We start from the raw sequence: 18,316 nt of genomic DNA on the forward strand, positions 1-18,316 counted from the left end.
ATACAATATTACTATTTTGATAGTGACAATTATTTTGTTTAAATAAGCAATTATGTTAGCCCCAGTCTAGATCCCAACAACGCTATTTTAGAAGCTGGGACTGGTTTTGTTAGTGCATCTGCCGGCATGTCTTTCGTAGGAATGTACTCTATACCAATAGAGCCACGTGTCAACCATTCTCTAATAAACTTGACTTTTGTATCTATATGTTTCGTTCTTAAAAAAAATAAATTATTCCTTATGAATTGCACTCTTGTTGTCACAACATAGCACGATCTTGTTTAAAGGTAAAGTAAAAACTTGTAAAGAAAATGTGTAAAGCCAGTACACGATGAGAATACTCAGATGGCACTGGTTGAATTCAATTAGTGATTATCTTAAAAATAATGTCAAAATAGATTCCAGTAGCAAATTGTCCAAATTTGTAACACAAAAAAGGGCAGATATTGCAAAATGTTCATAAAGGGACAACATTTAAACAGAATAAACGCTCAAGTTTCAGCTATCAACGAAATGTCAAAACAGTGCAGCAAAAGGCACATTGGCTTAAGCCGAAAGGAAAACGTAGTGGATCTTTAAAGTTTGCTCCACATAAAAACACAGTAATACACATCAGCAGTGGGTAGATATCCCGAAACAGAAATTAAGCATTGGGCGATAGTAAACCAAACCCATCCAGCTACTAATGATAATATTAATATTAATTTGTATAAGACAACTAACTATAAAAATAAAAACATTGCAAAGATTGCATCAATGCAGTCAAACATCCCCAATGACAAATCATCTCAACCAGCAAGCATCAGCCCAACACTACAGAATCAAAATAAAGCCCAACCTCGCCAAGTCAAAAGAATCGATGACATAATGGATAGCGACCGAACACCCATTACTGGAACAACACAAGGCACCGAAGAAGACATGGAAGTAGACCCAACATTGAGAAATGACCATCCGAAAAAATCGATACCGGAGTCAGATCGTAAGCTGAGAAGTCACTCAAAACCTAATCCTCTTACCAAACCCCTGACAAACTAGAAAGTCAACTTAAAAGTAAAACTAACCAACTAATAAATTCGTAAAATTTTTATAAATAACATACTTAGATTTAGAAGTAATGATAATAATAACCAACCAACTACAAATAATGATAAAAGCAGTTGGCCCAAAAATTATCTGCCTTCAAGAAACCCACATCCACTCCCAACCTAATATCTCTATCCCACTTAACTTCACAATAATTCACAAAAACTCATCAAAGAAACTGCTAATCCACAAATCTCTCCAATATGACTCGCTCAGAACAAATAATGATTTCGATGCCGTTGGAATAACCCTTCATTCCAAATATAAAATCCAAATTATAAACACATACATCCCATCAAATAAACAATCCCGTGGTGGAGCAAGAAGCTAGAAAAGTTAAAAACCAGAGGGCCGGGGCTAACTTCGACCGCGTCAAAGTTTGTATACCCTTGCAACTGTTTTGGTAACTCTTTCCTTACCTATTAGCTATCAATGTGGAAGAACGTTTTATTTAACAGTTATCTAAAAAGGCTTATGTTTGCGAAAGAATGGCCTACAATCATAGGAAATAACGAAGATATTGATCAAAGTCACTGTTTTCCACCGATCGTTCCTATGGGAGCTATATGATATAGTCACCCGATCTTTATCAAATTCGACACAGTCATTAACAAAAATATTAAATTAAGAAATGTTTAATTTGAAAACAATCACGTTAAAAGTAACGAAGTTATTTACAAAAGTCACTGTTTGCGACCGATCGTTCCTATGGGAGCTATATTATATAGTCACCCGATCTTAATCAAATTTGGCACAGTCATTAACAGATACATTAAACTAACAAATGTTTAATTTGAAAGCAATCGCGTTAAAAGTAACGAAGTTATTTACAAATGTCACTGTTTTCGACCGATCGTTCCTATGGGAGCTATATTATAAGCGTAATAAACTCTCTAATATAAGTTTCACGGTAATAACATAGAAAATAACGAAGTTATTGAGAAAAGTCACTGTTCGTGACTTTGGGGTTTGTATGGGAGCTATATGATATAGTGGTCCGATCCGGCTGAATCCGAGATATACAACGCCTGCAGTATATACAAGCCTACGTGCAAAATTTCAGCTCTGTAGCTCTTACGGTCTAGGAGGAGTTTGCGTTAATCCAGACGGACGGACGGACGGACGGACGGACGGACATGGCTAGTTGAACTCGTCTCGTCGAGTCTGCTGATCAAGAATATATATACTTTGTATGGTCGGAGATGCTTTTTTCTATGCGTTGCACACTTCTGACCAAAATTAATATACCCTTTTTGCAAGGGTATAATTAGCAAAAACAAGGCATGGAACAAACTTAGGAAAAATATAAACACTGAAAATATAGTAGACTACAAAAAGGCTAAAGCACTCTTTAGAAGAGAGTTAAACCAATCAAAAAGGCTTTCACTACAAAAATTCACTTGTGAAATTAACCCAATCAACCCTTTTAAAAATTTGGTCAAATATCAACACTTTCTGTGGCAGAAAATTGAGAAACGGAATTCACTGTATAACCTCATCAAATGACTCAACAATAAATGTCATAAATAAGACGGACATAGCACAGTTGTTTGTAAATCACTGGTCTAGAATATCCTCCGATCACAAATTCAGCGCCTCGAATCACAAAAATCTATCTAAAACAATACCACCTCCTACGATCCTCCCCAAGAAGCGCTCAGCATTGAATCTGAGATTAAACCATCGAATTCAGGTCAGCATTAAATAGCCTTAAAGGTAAGAGTCCAGGGCTCGACCGAATCTCTTACCCTATGCTAAAAAACTTGTTCACCGAGTAGTAGTCTCTATCCATAAACCAAATACTCCAAAAACTGCAATAAACTCATACCGCCCCATTTCACTAAACCCTTGCATGGCTAAAGTTTTGGACAAAATTGTAGCAAACCGACTATGGTGACTTGCTACCAATAGTAAGCTTCTGGATAGTCGGCAATCGGTCTTTCGAAAGGGCATGCCAGTGTCGGAATGTCTAACCCTCTTAGACTACCAGACTACTTCCGCCCTATCCACAAAAAACCATCTCTCAGTCATGAGCCTCGACTTCGAAAAGGCCTATGACAAATTATGAATCCATACAATCATTGATGAGTTAATTAATTAGAAAATAGGACCTAAAATATTAAACTACATCAAAAATTTTCTGACAAATAGAAACACCGAAATTAAAGTAAACAATCAATTTTCGGAAAGCAAACCGCTTGAAAATGGCTTACCGCAGGGATCACCTTTATCCGTAATTCTTTTCCTCATAGCTTACAACAATCTGTGTCGCACCATCTCACAAAGGCTTTGATTTCGTTGCATTCGCCGACGACTTCACAATAATAAAATAAATTTAAAAAAAAAACAATAATGAACAATGAACAACAATGGTGAGCATAAAACCCCTTTTCACAGATAATCTAAATTGGTGTAAATACTCGGGAGCAAAACTATCTGTAAATAAATGCAAAAACATCCACATTTGCAGGAAAAAGAAATGCAATTTTCAATTAAGCTCCCAAATTTACAACCTCAACGCAAGTAATGCCATAAAAATCCCTGGTTATCTGGTTATAACAAAAAGATACAGATGGAAACAACACATAGACAACTTAAGTGTCAAAATTGCACAAAGACTTCACTTAATAAAATTGTTAGCTAACCAAAAATATAGTTGTGACATTATATCACTAATAAATACAATTAAAGCCTTGATCATGTCACTAATAGACTTTTGTTTAGCTTTGTACGGTAATTTCCCCCCTTCCTACAAAATAAAACTTAAATCCATCTACCATGATGCATTGAGGAAAACTTTCGAAGCCTTTCGGCCAACTAATAAACTTCTTTATGAAGCTGACCTTATGCCATCGATTGGCGAGGTTTTCGCAGGCAACAGCAAAACTTTACAAAACTCTAATGCTCGCATCAAGCACACCTCTCCAAGAAGTGTTAAACAAAATAAAAAAGTCGAAAAAAACACCCAGAATACCATCGATTCTGCATAACACTTTGAACTTCTGCAAACACAATGATCTATTGTTTACCCCAATAAGAAGTAGAAAATTATTAACACCAATGTCCCTCAGTAAAGAGTCAGTTAATCTCTCTCTTCACTATACGACTAAGTCATCCACACCCCCCATAAAATATCGCAAAATGCTCCTTAACCTCAAAGAGAGATATGATAGGTATAAATTTATTTACACGGATGGATCAAAATCAATACAAGGAGTCTCATACAGCATCACAACTGAGTCAGACATAGTTAAAATGGCTTTGCTCCCACCTCACACCTCGAATTACACAGCGGAGGCAGCAGCTATACTGGCTGCCTGTAAATATGCACTAAGAAAAAAACAGCATTTTGCAATTTGTTCAGACTCACTGTCAGCAATACAGGCAGTAACCCAGTTCAACAACCAAAATCTGTATATCTCTGATATACGAGACATAGTAACTCACCAATACCCCAAAATAATTTTGATATGGATACCAGGTCACACTGGCATTCAGGGCAATAAAACAGCGGACAGAGCCACAAAGATAGCTTACAGTGTCCCATATATAGTTGAGCAAAACATTAACCACAAAGACACAACACAGTACATAAAGGACATCATCCTTAAAAAATACAAAAGCAAAGTTTGGAGGAATACATCAGACCACTACAAGACGACTAATATGAATAAAAGCTGGATAAGAGACTCACAAATAAAAATAGACAACAACGTTAAACGAACAGACATCACATAATTTCAAAGAATACGATTCGGACACACAAAACATACCCACGAATTCATATTCAAAAACCTGTACCACCTATTGTACAATATTACCCAAACTCATGTAAATATAGGTTAAGAAAAAAAGTAAATAATTATTAAAAAATAAATAAATAAATAAATAAATAAAAACCCAAACGTCGCATTTGGCGGCCCTTTGCAGAATGTTTAAGAATAAACATCGTGTTCATCTGAAATGGCTTCACCAATTCAGATTGACCAAATAAATTTACAAAACGAAAGAAAAACATAAAACCAAAATAAGTCATTAAAGATTCATATATTTATCAAGTACGCAAATTCACAAATTCAATAGGGTGACTCCAAAAAAGCTTCTGAAAATAATGGCACCGGCAGTTTTTTACCACATTACAATTCAAAGTGGACCAGCATCAAACTTGTTAAAGATTCCCACACCCCACCAGCTTGTGGCATCGAGCTTTCTTTATTGAAACTCACCCAAGAATGAATCAGTTCGTTCGAGCATTGTACAAATGAGTTTAAGCGCTACTGTGCTTTTTTTTTTTTTTGGTCAGTAATAAATCGTCTACCGAAATAAATATACAGGCCACTGTTAGTCAAATCTTGTAATTTTACGTTAATCGCGTGTAACGAAATTAACGAGTTTTTAAAACAACTTATTGTTTCTCTTCCAATAAATAATAATTTTTAATACACAATGAATTTGAATTTTTTTTTTTTTTTTACAGTATGTTTGGTTGTTCTGGTGTTTGTTCCGGATGTGGAGAATCTATTCCGCCTAGTGAAATGGTAGCCAAAGCTCTTAGTGGAATAAATAATATCGATATACAAAGTCAACAAAAGCAAATTGTGAATTGTGTATTTCATTTAAGATGTTTTAGCTGCGCAAAATGTGGCTCAAATTTGCGTCCAGGTGATAGGTAAGTCTTATTGAAAATTCGTAATAAATTTTAAAAGTAATTATTTCCGTTCGTGTTATGGGATAATAAACCCAAAAATTTTTGTATCATAGGGTTCATTGGTGAAATGTATGTAACAGGTAGAAGAAAGCTCTATCCCCATAAAGTATATACATATATGTGTATATATATATGTAGGAACAGTTGCGTGCAAGAAATAATAGTGGCATCGGCATAGAAAGATATGTTGAAAGAAACAATAGAAACAATAGAAACTCCTTCGAGACAGTATGAAATAGAGAGGTTTTATGCATGTAGGCTTATATATACTGCACGGGTTGTACATCTCGGATTCAGCCTGATTATTTTTGACACTCCCAAAACCGCCTCCATAGTTTAAATAAAACCGATTGCATGCCGCAATTTTTTGACTAACGAAATCAAATTTGAGTTCTAGTTAGTCTTATTCATTTCTAGCGATCTACCAAATATTATTAAAGTCGGACTAGAAGCACGCGAAAAATACGTAAAAAAGTGATTTACCAGGCGGTTCAAAAGGCCGGAGTTGGCCGTAGGGTAGTGGCGGCGCTAGAGTGCACATGTGCTTGTAAGAGTGAGATAGCCTATGCTATGATGAGACATGGTATACCAAAGTCGGCGAAACGACTGACTTGCTTCATTTTATTTTAATTTTATATCAATTTGTTGGTTAAGTAATTGAGTGTGCAGTTACAAATATTTTTATTTTTCATTACTTTAAATGCATAAAAGGAAGTATATATGTATATTCTTGATCAGCACGACGAGACGACTTCAAATAGCAATGTCCGTCCGTCTGTCCGCCCGTCCGTCTGGATCAGCGCAATTTCCTAAAACGTAAGAACTACAGAGCTGCATGTAGGCTTGTATATAGTGCACAGCTTGTATATCTCGGATTCAGCCGGATCGGACCACTATATCAAAAATCTCCTATTAAACCGGCAATGTCACTTCGTGGTTTTCTAAGCTATTGTCATGAAATTTGATATTTGTTACTTAATTACACCTATAAGCGTCAGTGCCAAATTTTTTTGTTGATCCAGATCGGGTGACTATATCATACAGCTCCCATAGGAACGATCGGCCGAAACACTGACTTTTATCAATAACTTCGTTACTCTCAACTCGATTGTCAAAACACTTATTATTTGTCAGTTTAATATTCATATTAGTGACTTTTCACGACACCGGGTGAACAGTAGTGAGCGGCGAAGAGCAGTAAGGAGTGGGGAGGCTTTTTTGATTCTCGGCGGATACGGTCACACCAAGGAGCGAGATTTGAATTCTAAAAGGAATCGCCATTGCGATTCTAATCCAAAAAATTTTCACAACCAAACGAACTTCTTATCAAGTTATTTCTTTTAACCGAACCTTTTCGTATGTGAAGACTTTCTGTAAATAAAATAATAGTGTTTAAAAGGAAGTTCCCTTCCCTTTTTTAATTACTCACCATGCCAGGTGAAATTGGCACCCGCGAAGTATTGGTATTTATTTGGATTTAACCGCCACTCCACATCTACGCCGGATATCCTTCCGCTCCTCCAGCTTGCATCGGCGAAATTTTTGATAAGTGCAAAATTTATTATTATCAATACTTTTATCGTGTCATATTACAAACCAATAAAAGTGTGAGGTTTCCCACTCTTCCATAGCGACCTGCACACTTTTTTAGACTTGTTTGCAAATACCTGACCTGTCTCAAAGGTTGTATGGTATCATCCAATCCATTTTGTGTTTGTTGTGTGGCTCACCTGTAATCGGAAATTAAGTGATACAATTTTAATAATTTCTACTTACGTGCATACATACATATAGTGTTGCAAGAAATAATAGAAACGGTAACCAGTTTTGATTTTGAAATCTTTTTTTTCAGCATTCGAGAAATTATCCGGCCTGAAAATCAGTGTTTTAAACTGAATAGAACATCTTTAGGGAATATTAAAGAAGATAACTGCTATTATAAACCAAAAAAAGCAAGTATATAGGCAAAAGATCTAGGTTAATTAGTATTCTATAAAACCAGCTATTTGTGCCAAGTTATTTGAATCCATGGGATGTCGTTGCTGTGAAGTGTTTAAAAAAAGTTTAATTTGAAAGCAATCACGTAGAAATTAACGAAGTTATTGGCAAAAGCCACTGTTTTCGATCGATCGTTCCTATGGGAGCTATATGATATAGTCATCCCATCTTGATCAAATTTGGCATAGTCGTTTATAAGTGCAACCCCTGCAATATATACAAGGCTATTTCAACTCTGTAGCTTTTACGGTCTAGGAGGATTTTGACGGACGTGGCTATATGAACTCGTCTCGTCGTGCTGATCAAGAATATATATACTTTATATGGCCGGAAATGCTTCGTTCTATGCGTTGCACACTTCTGACCAAAATTAATAAACCCTTTTTGCAAGGGTATATAAAGGTGGAACGACTAAATATTAGTTCAAATATTTGTTAAAATAAAAAATTACTAAAACTTTGTCTTTTTCACTTATATGAATATCGTTTTTATTTTATCTTCTAAGGGAATCAAAATAAATGCTTTCGTTTTTATATTAAATTTGCTTTTAAAAATACAAAAAATTTATGTTACTTGGTTTATCGTTTTGATAATAACCGGTCTGTGTTGTCAGCCTAAGCAGTACACACATAACACCGGAGTCTTCAAGTGATTAAATTTTTCAACCAAAAACAAAACCCAAAATAAAAAGAACGAGATACAAATATGGGACAACATGTCGTCGCGATCGAAAAAAACACTACAGTTTGGCGCTGAACAGCAGCATCCCTCCAACAACAACTGTTACTGGCCGCTCCAAACTATTAAAGACCCACCCCCCAGTCCAAAATTATTTTTGTTAGTAAAATTTTTGAAGAGATTATTAAGGACTATATACACCATTTTGTTGAATCAAACAATATTTCTCTAAGATCAGTTTGGATTTCGTGGGGAGCTTTATATTTTGCACCCACTTATGAAGATTAAAACCAGAGGGCCGGGGCTAACTTCGACCTCTTTGCTTACCTATAGCTATCAAAGTGGAAAAACATTTTTTCTAAAAAGGCTTATTTTTGCGAATAAATGGCCTACAATCTTAGTTTAGACAATAACGAAGATATTGAGCAAACTCACTGTTTTCCACCGATCGTTCCTATGGGAGCTATATGATATAGTCACCCGACCTTTGTCAAATTCGGCACAGTCATTAACAGATATATTAAACTAACAAATGTTTAATTTGAAAACAATCGCGTAAAAAGTAACGAAGTTATTTACAAAAGTCACTGTTTTCAACCGAACGTTCCTATAGGAGCTGTATGATATAGCCACCCGATCACCTGATTAAATTTGGCACAGTCGTTTATAGGCGTAATAAAATCTCTAATATTAAGTTTCACGATAATAGCTCTGAAAACAACGAACTTATTGAGAAAAGTCACTGTTCGTGACTTTGCCGTTTGTATGGGAGCTATATGATATAGTGGTCCGATCCGGCTGAATCCGAGCGGTATATATTGCAGTATATACAAGCCTACATTTCCACGGTCTAGGAACTCGTCTCGTCGTGCTGATCAAGACTCATTTTTCACTCGTTGCAAAGGACGGATGTGTTTTTTCGCCCTTATCAAATCTTATTTTTTTTCTCGCGATTAAATAATTTTGTATTGCTTATAAACGCACTTTCTGCATAACTGAACTTTAACATCCAAATTTTATATTCATTTCGCGATTGCTTTCACTAGTTTTTGTGCACTTGCAAAATAAAATCGAACAATTCCAACATAAATAAATTCAATCTTACAACAAAACTTGCATAAGCGGCGTTGTTGTGTTGCTTGTCTCTTTTTTTTTGTCTTAAATTTTACCGTTGTAGCTAACTATCGCGCTCTTGCGTACAAATTGTACGTGTTCAATTTGACGCGCTCTCTCGCTCTTTCCTATTTTTGTTTGATTGCGCTCTATTCTTTTGCCCCGACTCAGTGATTGTGTGACAATGGGGTTCACGTTAAGTGTGCAGGTTACGCAGGCAGAATCAAGGAGTCTATTCCTAAAGGTGGTGGCTTAAAATATGGAAGTGATTTTTGTTGGGAGGTCGAGAATTAGATGGGCTCATTTATAAGGCGGACTAGAGAGAGTTTTGACACTTTAAGGGCAGTGTGAGGAACATATATTTGACAATAATGTTCCACACAACAACATGAAAATAACCAAAAAGAACGCGATGTAAAACCCAGAATATATGATGCCCGGCAACATGTTGCCAAAGATCATGTTTCGCAACATGTTGCTGCAATTAAAACACGCAACATTTCGTTACGACGCAACATGTTAGATCGGACCACATACGACCAACAGCAATTTCGTCACAGCGGGAAGATGCGTGGGAGGCGGAGAACAAAAAAATCAACGGCTGGAGAGCATACGCACAAGAGAGAGGGCTGCGAACTCCAATCAGAAGAGGGCATGGACCGATTAAGAGAGCGTATGCATGAACAGTGAGAATTCAGCAATACTGGCGCAGCACACCGACACCATGAGTGTGCCGATTGAGAGCGGGTACCGGTGGATGGAACGCGCTACGAGGCTGAACGAGCAGAGAGTCACAAAGGGCCAAAGTGAGGGCGAAGCATGTCCAACGGGGGGGACATGCTGCAAGAAAATAAATGAGAAAACAACCCCCAAATTAATTTTTTCATGTGCATTTATCCAACAACGTGACATAGATGCGCTCGAGTCGAAATGCTGCAGCAGACTAATTCTGTTTTTACGCTCTCAAGGGCACTTCGTGTTGACTTCGGCATGCACACAGATGGTAAAACGATCATATGCCGAAGAAAAGTGCCCGCACGGGCTATGGGTGCCTACCTCTGAAGTAAAGCCAATATCGTCGAACAAGTTCGATGGGCAAAGGGGGGTATGTGCAAGCCGAAGAAAAGGGGAATTGGGTATTGGGGAAGCCCTGTCTACAAGGCAAATAAAGTATTGATGACGTAGGCAAATGATTTTAGTTAATGTTGAAATAAATTAACTAAAAATCAAATAACGAATGTCAATATTCTGTTCACATAAAGTAAACGGACATATAAGAAAATAACCATGCCCAAAAATTGAGAGTAAGAGCACACAAGGAGAAGGACATCGGAGAATACAGCGTCGCCTAGCAACGAGAGAGGTCATGCGGCCAGAGCAATAAACTAGAAAAGGATGGAAGCCCGCATAGCAACAGAGGCGCTATTTGGGCAGAGCGGAGGAACAAGGACAGGAATTTATTGGGCGCACAGCAGTCAGAAAGTGGATGCGGCTGAGCAAAGGACTTGTACGGGACTTTCACCACGCATAGCAACAGCGTGGATGAAAGCGATGGGCCGATGGAAATTCACCGGCTGTATAGCGGTATCACACCAAGTGATTCTGGAGGCCCAGGAGGCCTATATAAGGCGAGCAGCAAGTCAGGACATTTATCAAGTCAGTTAACAACCACAAATATAATCACAACAAGTACACAGCCAATACAAAACATCAATCCGAATCAAAGCAAAATCATATCTAAACATTTAACCAAAAGTCTTGCAAGGGCAAAAATGGTATATTAATTTTGGTCAGAAGTGTGCAACGCATAGAACGAAGCAAAGTATATATATTCTTGATCAGCACGACGAGACGAGTTCAAATAGCCATGTCCGTCCGTCCGTCCGTCCGTCCGTCTGGATCAACGCAAACTCCTCATAGCCCGTGAGACCTACAGAGCTGAAATTTTGCACATAGGCTTGTATATACTGGAGGCGTTGTATATCTCGGATTCAGCTGGATCGGACCACTATATCATATAGCTCCCATATAAACCCCAAAGACACGGACTGTGACTTTTCTCAATAACTTCGTTATTTTCTGCGCTATTATCGTGAAACTTAATATTAGAGAGTTTATTACGCCTATAAACGACTGTGCCAAATTTGATCAAGATCGGATGACTATATCATATAGCTCCCATAGGAACGATCGGTCGAAAACGTTCTTCCACATTGATGGCTAATAGGTAAGGAAAGAGTTACCAAAAAGTTGCAAGGGATACAAACTTTGACGCGGTCGAAGTTAGTCCCGGCCCTCTGGTTTTTGTATTAGATTCTTCTTATTGTCATGTTTCTAGGATCGAACCATTTGTTCTTCCCGAAGACAAATTTCATCCTACATTAAATTTAAAAATTGATCTGCCCTTGCTTTCACCATTATTTTGTTCAAATGAGTTACCTCTAAATAGGTGCTTTCGTAAGACTGACTTTGCCAGCCTTAATGAAAATATTACTACTACCGATTGGTTTTATCTGTACAATTGTAGAGACATGAACACAGCTGTTCGTTTTTTTTATGATACTCTGAATTCACTCTTTGATATTTGTGTGCCTCTTGGTAGGCTGGAGCGGCTTAACAAACCTCCCTGGTTCTCTCGATAGTTATCCAATTTGAAAAATGTGAAGACTCGATATTACAAGAAGTTTAAAAAAACACGACGTTCATCAGATTACGCTCTGTATACAGTCGCTCGTTCAAAATTCATGATGCTTAATACACAATGCTATAAGAATTATCTTCAGCGGTGTAAGCTTCGGTTCTCCTCTAACTCTAAACAATTATATAATTTTGTTAATTCTAAACATAAGACCTCTGTGCACTCATCTTGTTTGTCTTTTCAAAATAATAAAGCGAGCACTGATCAGGCAATTGCCGATATGTTTGCGAGTTTTTTCAAAACAACCTATTCCTTAACGGAATATCGAGCAAGTCCGTATCCTTATCATTTAAAAAAGGCAAATTGTATTCAATCAATTCAATCCAGTGATTGATGGAAGTTCTCTTGTAAGTGAACTTAATCTAGTTAAACCTGTTTATTCTCCGCGGCCAGATGGTCTACCTGGATGTGTACTCAGGTTCTGTGCAAACGCATTGTGTAAACACATTTTAATATTGTTTTTATTGTCTGTCGAATCTTCCTATTTTCCATCTATTTGGAAAGAGTCGTATATCAATCTTCTGCATAAAAATGTCAAAAAGTCCGAAGCCTCTAACAATAGGGGTATTTTAAAAATGTCCGCTATTCCAAAAGCTTTTAAGAAAATTATAACTTCGCAATTGCAACATTTTTGCAGCTCCATTATTTCGCCATCCCAACATGGGTTTGTGAAACGCAGATCTACAACCACTTACCTTTTAGAATTTACCTTTATAATTATCAAGGGGTTCAAAAATGCTAAACAAACTGATGTCATATACACTGACTTCAGTAAATCCTTTGATTCTGTTAATCAAACTTTATTACTTTCTAAACTGAACGACATTGGGTTTCCACATCTTTACCTTTCTTGGGTTCGAGAATAACAAATAGGAAACAGAAGGTACTTTTTAAGTCTTCTTTTTCCATTTCCATTCCTGTGACTTCTGGTGTACCTGAAGGTTGTCATCTTGGCCCTCTGCTTTCACACTATTCATTAACGATCTTCCATCAGTCATTGTTCATTCGCGTGTGCTTATGTATGCTGACGATGTCAAGCTTTGTCTTACTTATAAAGATACAAATTCATTTAGTCGGCTACAAGCTGATCTTAAAAACTTTCAAACCTGGTGCCAGTTTAATCTATTAAATCTTAACACAACCAAATGTAAGGTTATGACTTTTTTTCGTAACTCTCCTCAACAGGTCACTTATTTTCTAAACAATAGTCTTTTAGCACGTCTAATTTATTTTAATGATTTTGGACCATAAGTTAAATTTTAACACCCACATGAGTGTTCTGGGTTTTATTAAAAGATGGCCAAATGAATTGGACGACCCCTATGCAACTAAAGTTCTTTTTACTTCGCTTGTCCGCCCTATCTTAGAGTATGGATTTTGCATTTGGTCACCTCAATATGAGTCGCACCAGACTAGACATGAATCCTTTCAAAAGCAGTTCTTGCTATTTGCTCTTAAGCTGGGATCGCAATGTCAATTTGCCTTCGTATTCTAGTAGACTTCTCTTGATTAACCTTCCTTCCCTAACTAACCGTAGAATAATGCTTGGTGTTATTTTTATGCACAAGCTCCTAATTGGTGATATCGACTCGCCCGAGTTATTAGCCCCGGTTAATCTGTCGGTACCATGTAGACGGAGTAGACATTTTTTTATACTTTTTAGTTACTTATAGCTATAGTATTATTTGTTTGTCTGTTTTTTCTATTGTGTATCTGTCCACGCGATTCGTGCCGTACGTTATACGGCTGCAGCCCTCAGTCGATCGGGTTGGAGGTGGGCAGCTATCTGCTTGGGCTATCCGCTGGTAATGGCGAAGGGTTTTTTCGAAAACAATTTTTTTTTTTTTTGGCACGGTTTTAAAGTAAAAATTTCGTTTTTCGGTCAAATTTAAAAATTATTTTTAATTCAAAAAAAAAGAGAGTGTGTCCACGGGCACGCTTTGGGAACGAACATCTGTTTTGTGGTATACATGCAACAGGAGTCATACAATCTATCTCAGTATGTTAATAAAAACAACGAGTAGGTATCAATAGTAATTCAGGCGAGGATAATAGGAAATAAAGCGAAGCAACCTAAACTACGACACATCTTGTGATATTTTTAAGCAGTCGTTGAGAACTATGAAATTAAACCGACCTCACTGACTGCAACCCGAGACCTGAACTTCAGCACGTCCTTTACTGCCACAGGTACCTCATCCAGTAAGCCGTAAAAGAGTGAAAAATACAGGTTAATACTTGCAATTGCAAACGAAGGGTGCGATTTGAGAGCTGTCCACAGTTAAGTTTATGTCGCAAAGCAAAACGGTCAAAGATTGCAAGCGGTTTAAAAAAAATTGATCAAGATCGGATGACTATATCATATAGCTCCCATAGGAACGATCGGTCGCAAACAGTGACTTTTGTAAATACCTTCGTTAATTTTAACGCGATTGCTTTTAAATTAAACATTTCTTAATATAATAAATCTGTTGATGACTGTTCAGAATTTGATAAAGATCGGGTGACTATATCATATAGCTCCCATAGGAACGATCGATCGAAACAATGACTTTTGTCAATAACTTCGTAACTTCTGACGCAATTGCTTTCATATTACACATTTGTTAGTGTAATACATCTGTTAATGACTGTTCCAAATTTGATAAATATCGGGTGACTATTTCATATAGCTCCCATGGTGGAAAACAGTATTTCCTATGCTAAGATTGTAGGTCATTCTTTCGCAAACTTAAGCCTTTTTAGATAAAACGTTCTTCCACATTGATGGCTATAGGTAAGAAAAGAGTTATCAAAAATAAAATGCAATGGTATACAAACTTTGACGCGGTCAAAATTGGCCCCGGTCCTCTGGTTTTATTTTAAGTCTTATTATTACTGTAATACTAATATTTATTTGAATAGTTTGTGGACACAGCATTCTTCCATTTTCATTAATGCTTTTGTATTAAGGTTCAGAAATAACTTCATTATTGCGGTTGTAAGGAAATCATACTGGTTTTTCAGTGGCTCCCACCAAACCGTTCACTGTGCGCTGGTACTCTCAGCTAAATATAGAATATTGTCCAATTGGAGGGTTTGACTTTGACTGCGCTGTGTGAAAAATATATCCTTTTTGAGGTATTTTATTATCATGGTTAGGAACAATTGACGCAAACATGCATAAGAATCACGAATATTGGATGTTTTCCACGTTTATTTGAGATATTTGGAAGGCACAATGATTTTACTGTTTTTGCGGTTTCCGCCAAACGCGGCCAGTAATTTTATTATCAACGACAACAAACATAAGAACCGGTGTTGGGGAGCCAACCAAGTAAGTAGTACGATTTTTTATGTAGGTTGTTGTATTGTTGTAAATAAAGTTGAAATAAATTGTAAAATTGACTTTATAGCTCCTTTAAAAATAAAAATATTTTAAATAAATAGTTGATGAATTTCCATCAATTCCCAAAGAAACAAATACCATAAGGATTGTCATGGTGTATTCCAAAGTCGGCATAACGACTTAACTAACATGTCTTCAATAAACATCAATTTTGAATGGATAATTTATTTTCTTACTTACAGATATACAATGTTGGGAGCCAGTTTAGTGTGCGAGCAGGATTGGCACAAATTGCTTAAAAGTCCTGCAAACTCTAATGGATCGCTAGGACAACGAAAAGGAAAAGTGGGAAGACCAAGAAGATCGAAGGACTAATAACATTTATTTCATACTTTGAATAAACACTTATTTAAAATCACTCAAGGAAGTTATTTTATGATTAAAAGGATATCGAATTTTATGGTTTTAAAGCCCAAAAATGTAGCACATTGTTAAACAATTTTTGTTAAGATATGAATAATCAAACCCTATTTGTTTTACGTATGTTATTTATTGACATTTGATGTATCATTGGAAAAATTTTGAGTTCCATATATCTATGTACATACATGTATATATGTATATTTCGATCCGTGGCAGGCAATCTGCCAAGGCTCTAAGAAAAAAAGAGTTTCCGGTGAGCACGATTCTGGGTTACAGGATCATCCAAACAAAAAAAAATGTAATTGCTTTAAAAGCCAAAATATATCCGGTAATAATGACAAAGCGTTTTTTATCAAAAAAAAAACATTTTTTTTTTTGGCACGGTGTTAAAGTAAATATTTCATTTTCGGCCGCTCCACTTAACGGCCGATAACTTTCGTAATTTTACAGATTACACAGTATTCTTGAGTCAAATACATATGTATCTATCCGTAAATGCCAAGAAAAATCAAATTTTTTGATCACACAAGGTAGAAACCCCACTTAAACTCTGTCTAATAGTCTAAATGAGCAAAGCATAGAACACGATTCACTGACACACACCAACAAATGAAACTCTGTAATAACAGCAGGTGTATGCGTTTCGATCACTGATATATGTATGTATGTATGTAGATATGTGTACAAAAAAGAAGGGGCGAAGTGAGGTTACAAGGTTTTGTACATCCAGACACAGAATAAGTTTGGAAGTTTGCTCTTTGATTTTTATACCCTTGCAAAAAGGGTATATTAATTTTGGTCAGAAGTGTGCAACGCATAGAACGAAGCATCTCCGACCATACAAAGTATATATATTCTTGATCAGCACGACGAGTCGAGTTCAAATAGCCATGTCCGTCCGTCCGTCTGGATCAAGGCAAACTCCTCCTAGACTGTAAGAGCTACAGAACTGTTTTGCATGTAGGCTTGTATATACTGCAGGGGTTGTATATCTCGGATTCAGCCGGATCGGACCACTATATCATATACATAGCTCCCATACAAACTCCAAAGTCACGAACTGTGACTTTTCTCAATAACTTCGTTATTTTCTGTGCTATTATCGTGTCACTTAATATTAGAGAATTTCAGCTCTGTAGCTCTTACGGTCTAGGAGGAGTTTGCGTTGAATCAATTGTGCTATCATAATTATGAGCTGCCAATTCTATGTTCTTGTCAACCGTGTTCGCATTACGTCTACGAAATTCTCTAACAACTGTTGCGTTTCGTGTTCGTCTACTAGTATTTGAATTTTAAAAATGATGTGCGTGGGTTTCCACATCTTTACCTTTCTTGGGTTCGAGAATAACAAATAGGAAACAGAAGGTACTTTTTAACTCTTCTTTTTCCAATTCCATTCCTGTGACTTCTGGTGTACCTGAAGGTTGTCATCTTGGCCCTCTGCTTTCACACTATTCATTAACGATCTTCCATCAGTCATTGTTCATTCGCGTGTGCTTATGTATGCTGACGATGTCAAGCTTTGTCTTACTTATAAAGATACAAATTCATTTAGTCGGCTACAAGCTGATCTTAAAAACTTTCAAACCTGGTGCCAATTTAATCTATTAAATCTTAACACAACCAAATGTAAGGTTATGACTTTTTTTCGTAACTCTCCTCAACAGGTCACTTATTTTCTAAACAATAGTCTTTTCGCACGTCTAATTTATTTTAATGATTTTGGACCATAAGTTAAATTTTAACACCCATATTTCCACCACGGTCGCAAAGGCCATGAGTGTTCTGGGTTTTATTAAAAGATGGCCAAATGAATTGGACGACCCCTATGCAACTAAAGTTCTTTTTACTTCGCTTGTCCGCCCTATCTTAGAGTATGGATCTTGCATTTGGTCACCTCAATATGAGTCGCACCAGACTAGACATGAATCCTTTCAAAAGCAGTTCTTGCTATTTGCTCTTAAGCTGGGATCGCAATGTCAATTTGCCTTCGTATTCTAGTAGACTTCTCTTGATTAACCTTCCTTCCCTAACTAACCGTAGAATAATGCTTGGTGTTATTTTTATGCACAAGCTCCTAATTGGTGATATCGACTCGCCCGAGTTATTAGCCCCGGTTAATCTGTCGGTACCATGTAGACGGAGTAGACATTTTTTTATACTTTTTAGTTACTTATAGCTATAGTATTATTTGTTTGTCTGTTTTTTCTATTGTGTATCTGTCCACGCGATTCGTGCCGTACGTTATACGGCTGCACCCCTCGGTCGATCGGGTTGGAGGTGG

The 18,316-nt window shown here is 36.8% G+C and overlaps 1 protein-coding gene across 2 annotated transcripts in view; it reads left to right on the forward strand.

Moving 5' to 3' along the window:
* Window positions 1–16,027, forward strand: part of LOC137586134 (LIM domain transcription factor LMO4.2) — a 225,040-nt gene extending 209,013 nt beyond the window's left edge. For both annotated transcript variants that reach the window (XM_068302141.1, XM_068302142.1), the window contains exons 4-5: window positions 5,564–5,755; window positions 15,852–16,027. In XM_068302141.1, the coding sequence (XP_068158242.1) occupies window positions 5,564–5,755; window positions 15,852–15,984 (325 nt within the window). In that variant the 3' untranslated portion in view covers window positions 15,985–16,027. The remainder of the gene's footprint in view (window positions 1–5,563; window positions 5,756–15,851) is intronic.
* Window positions 16,028–18,316: the final 2,289 nt, after the last annotated feature.

Source organism: Drosophila tropicalis, unplaced genomic scaffold (assembly GCF_018151085.1).
Source record: "Drosophila tropicalis isolate 14030-0801.00 unplaced genomic scaffold, ASM1815108v1 contig_905, whole genome shotgun sequence".
In the NCBI taxonomy this organism is placed as follows: Eukaryota; Metazoa; Arthropoda; class Insecta; order Diptera; family Drosophilidae; genus Drosophila; species Drosophila tropicalis.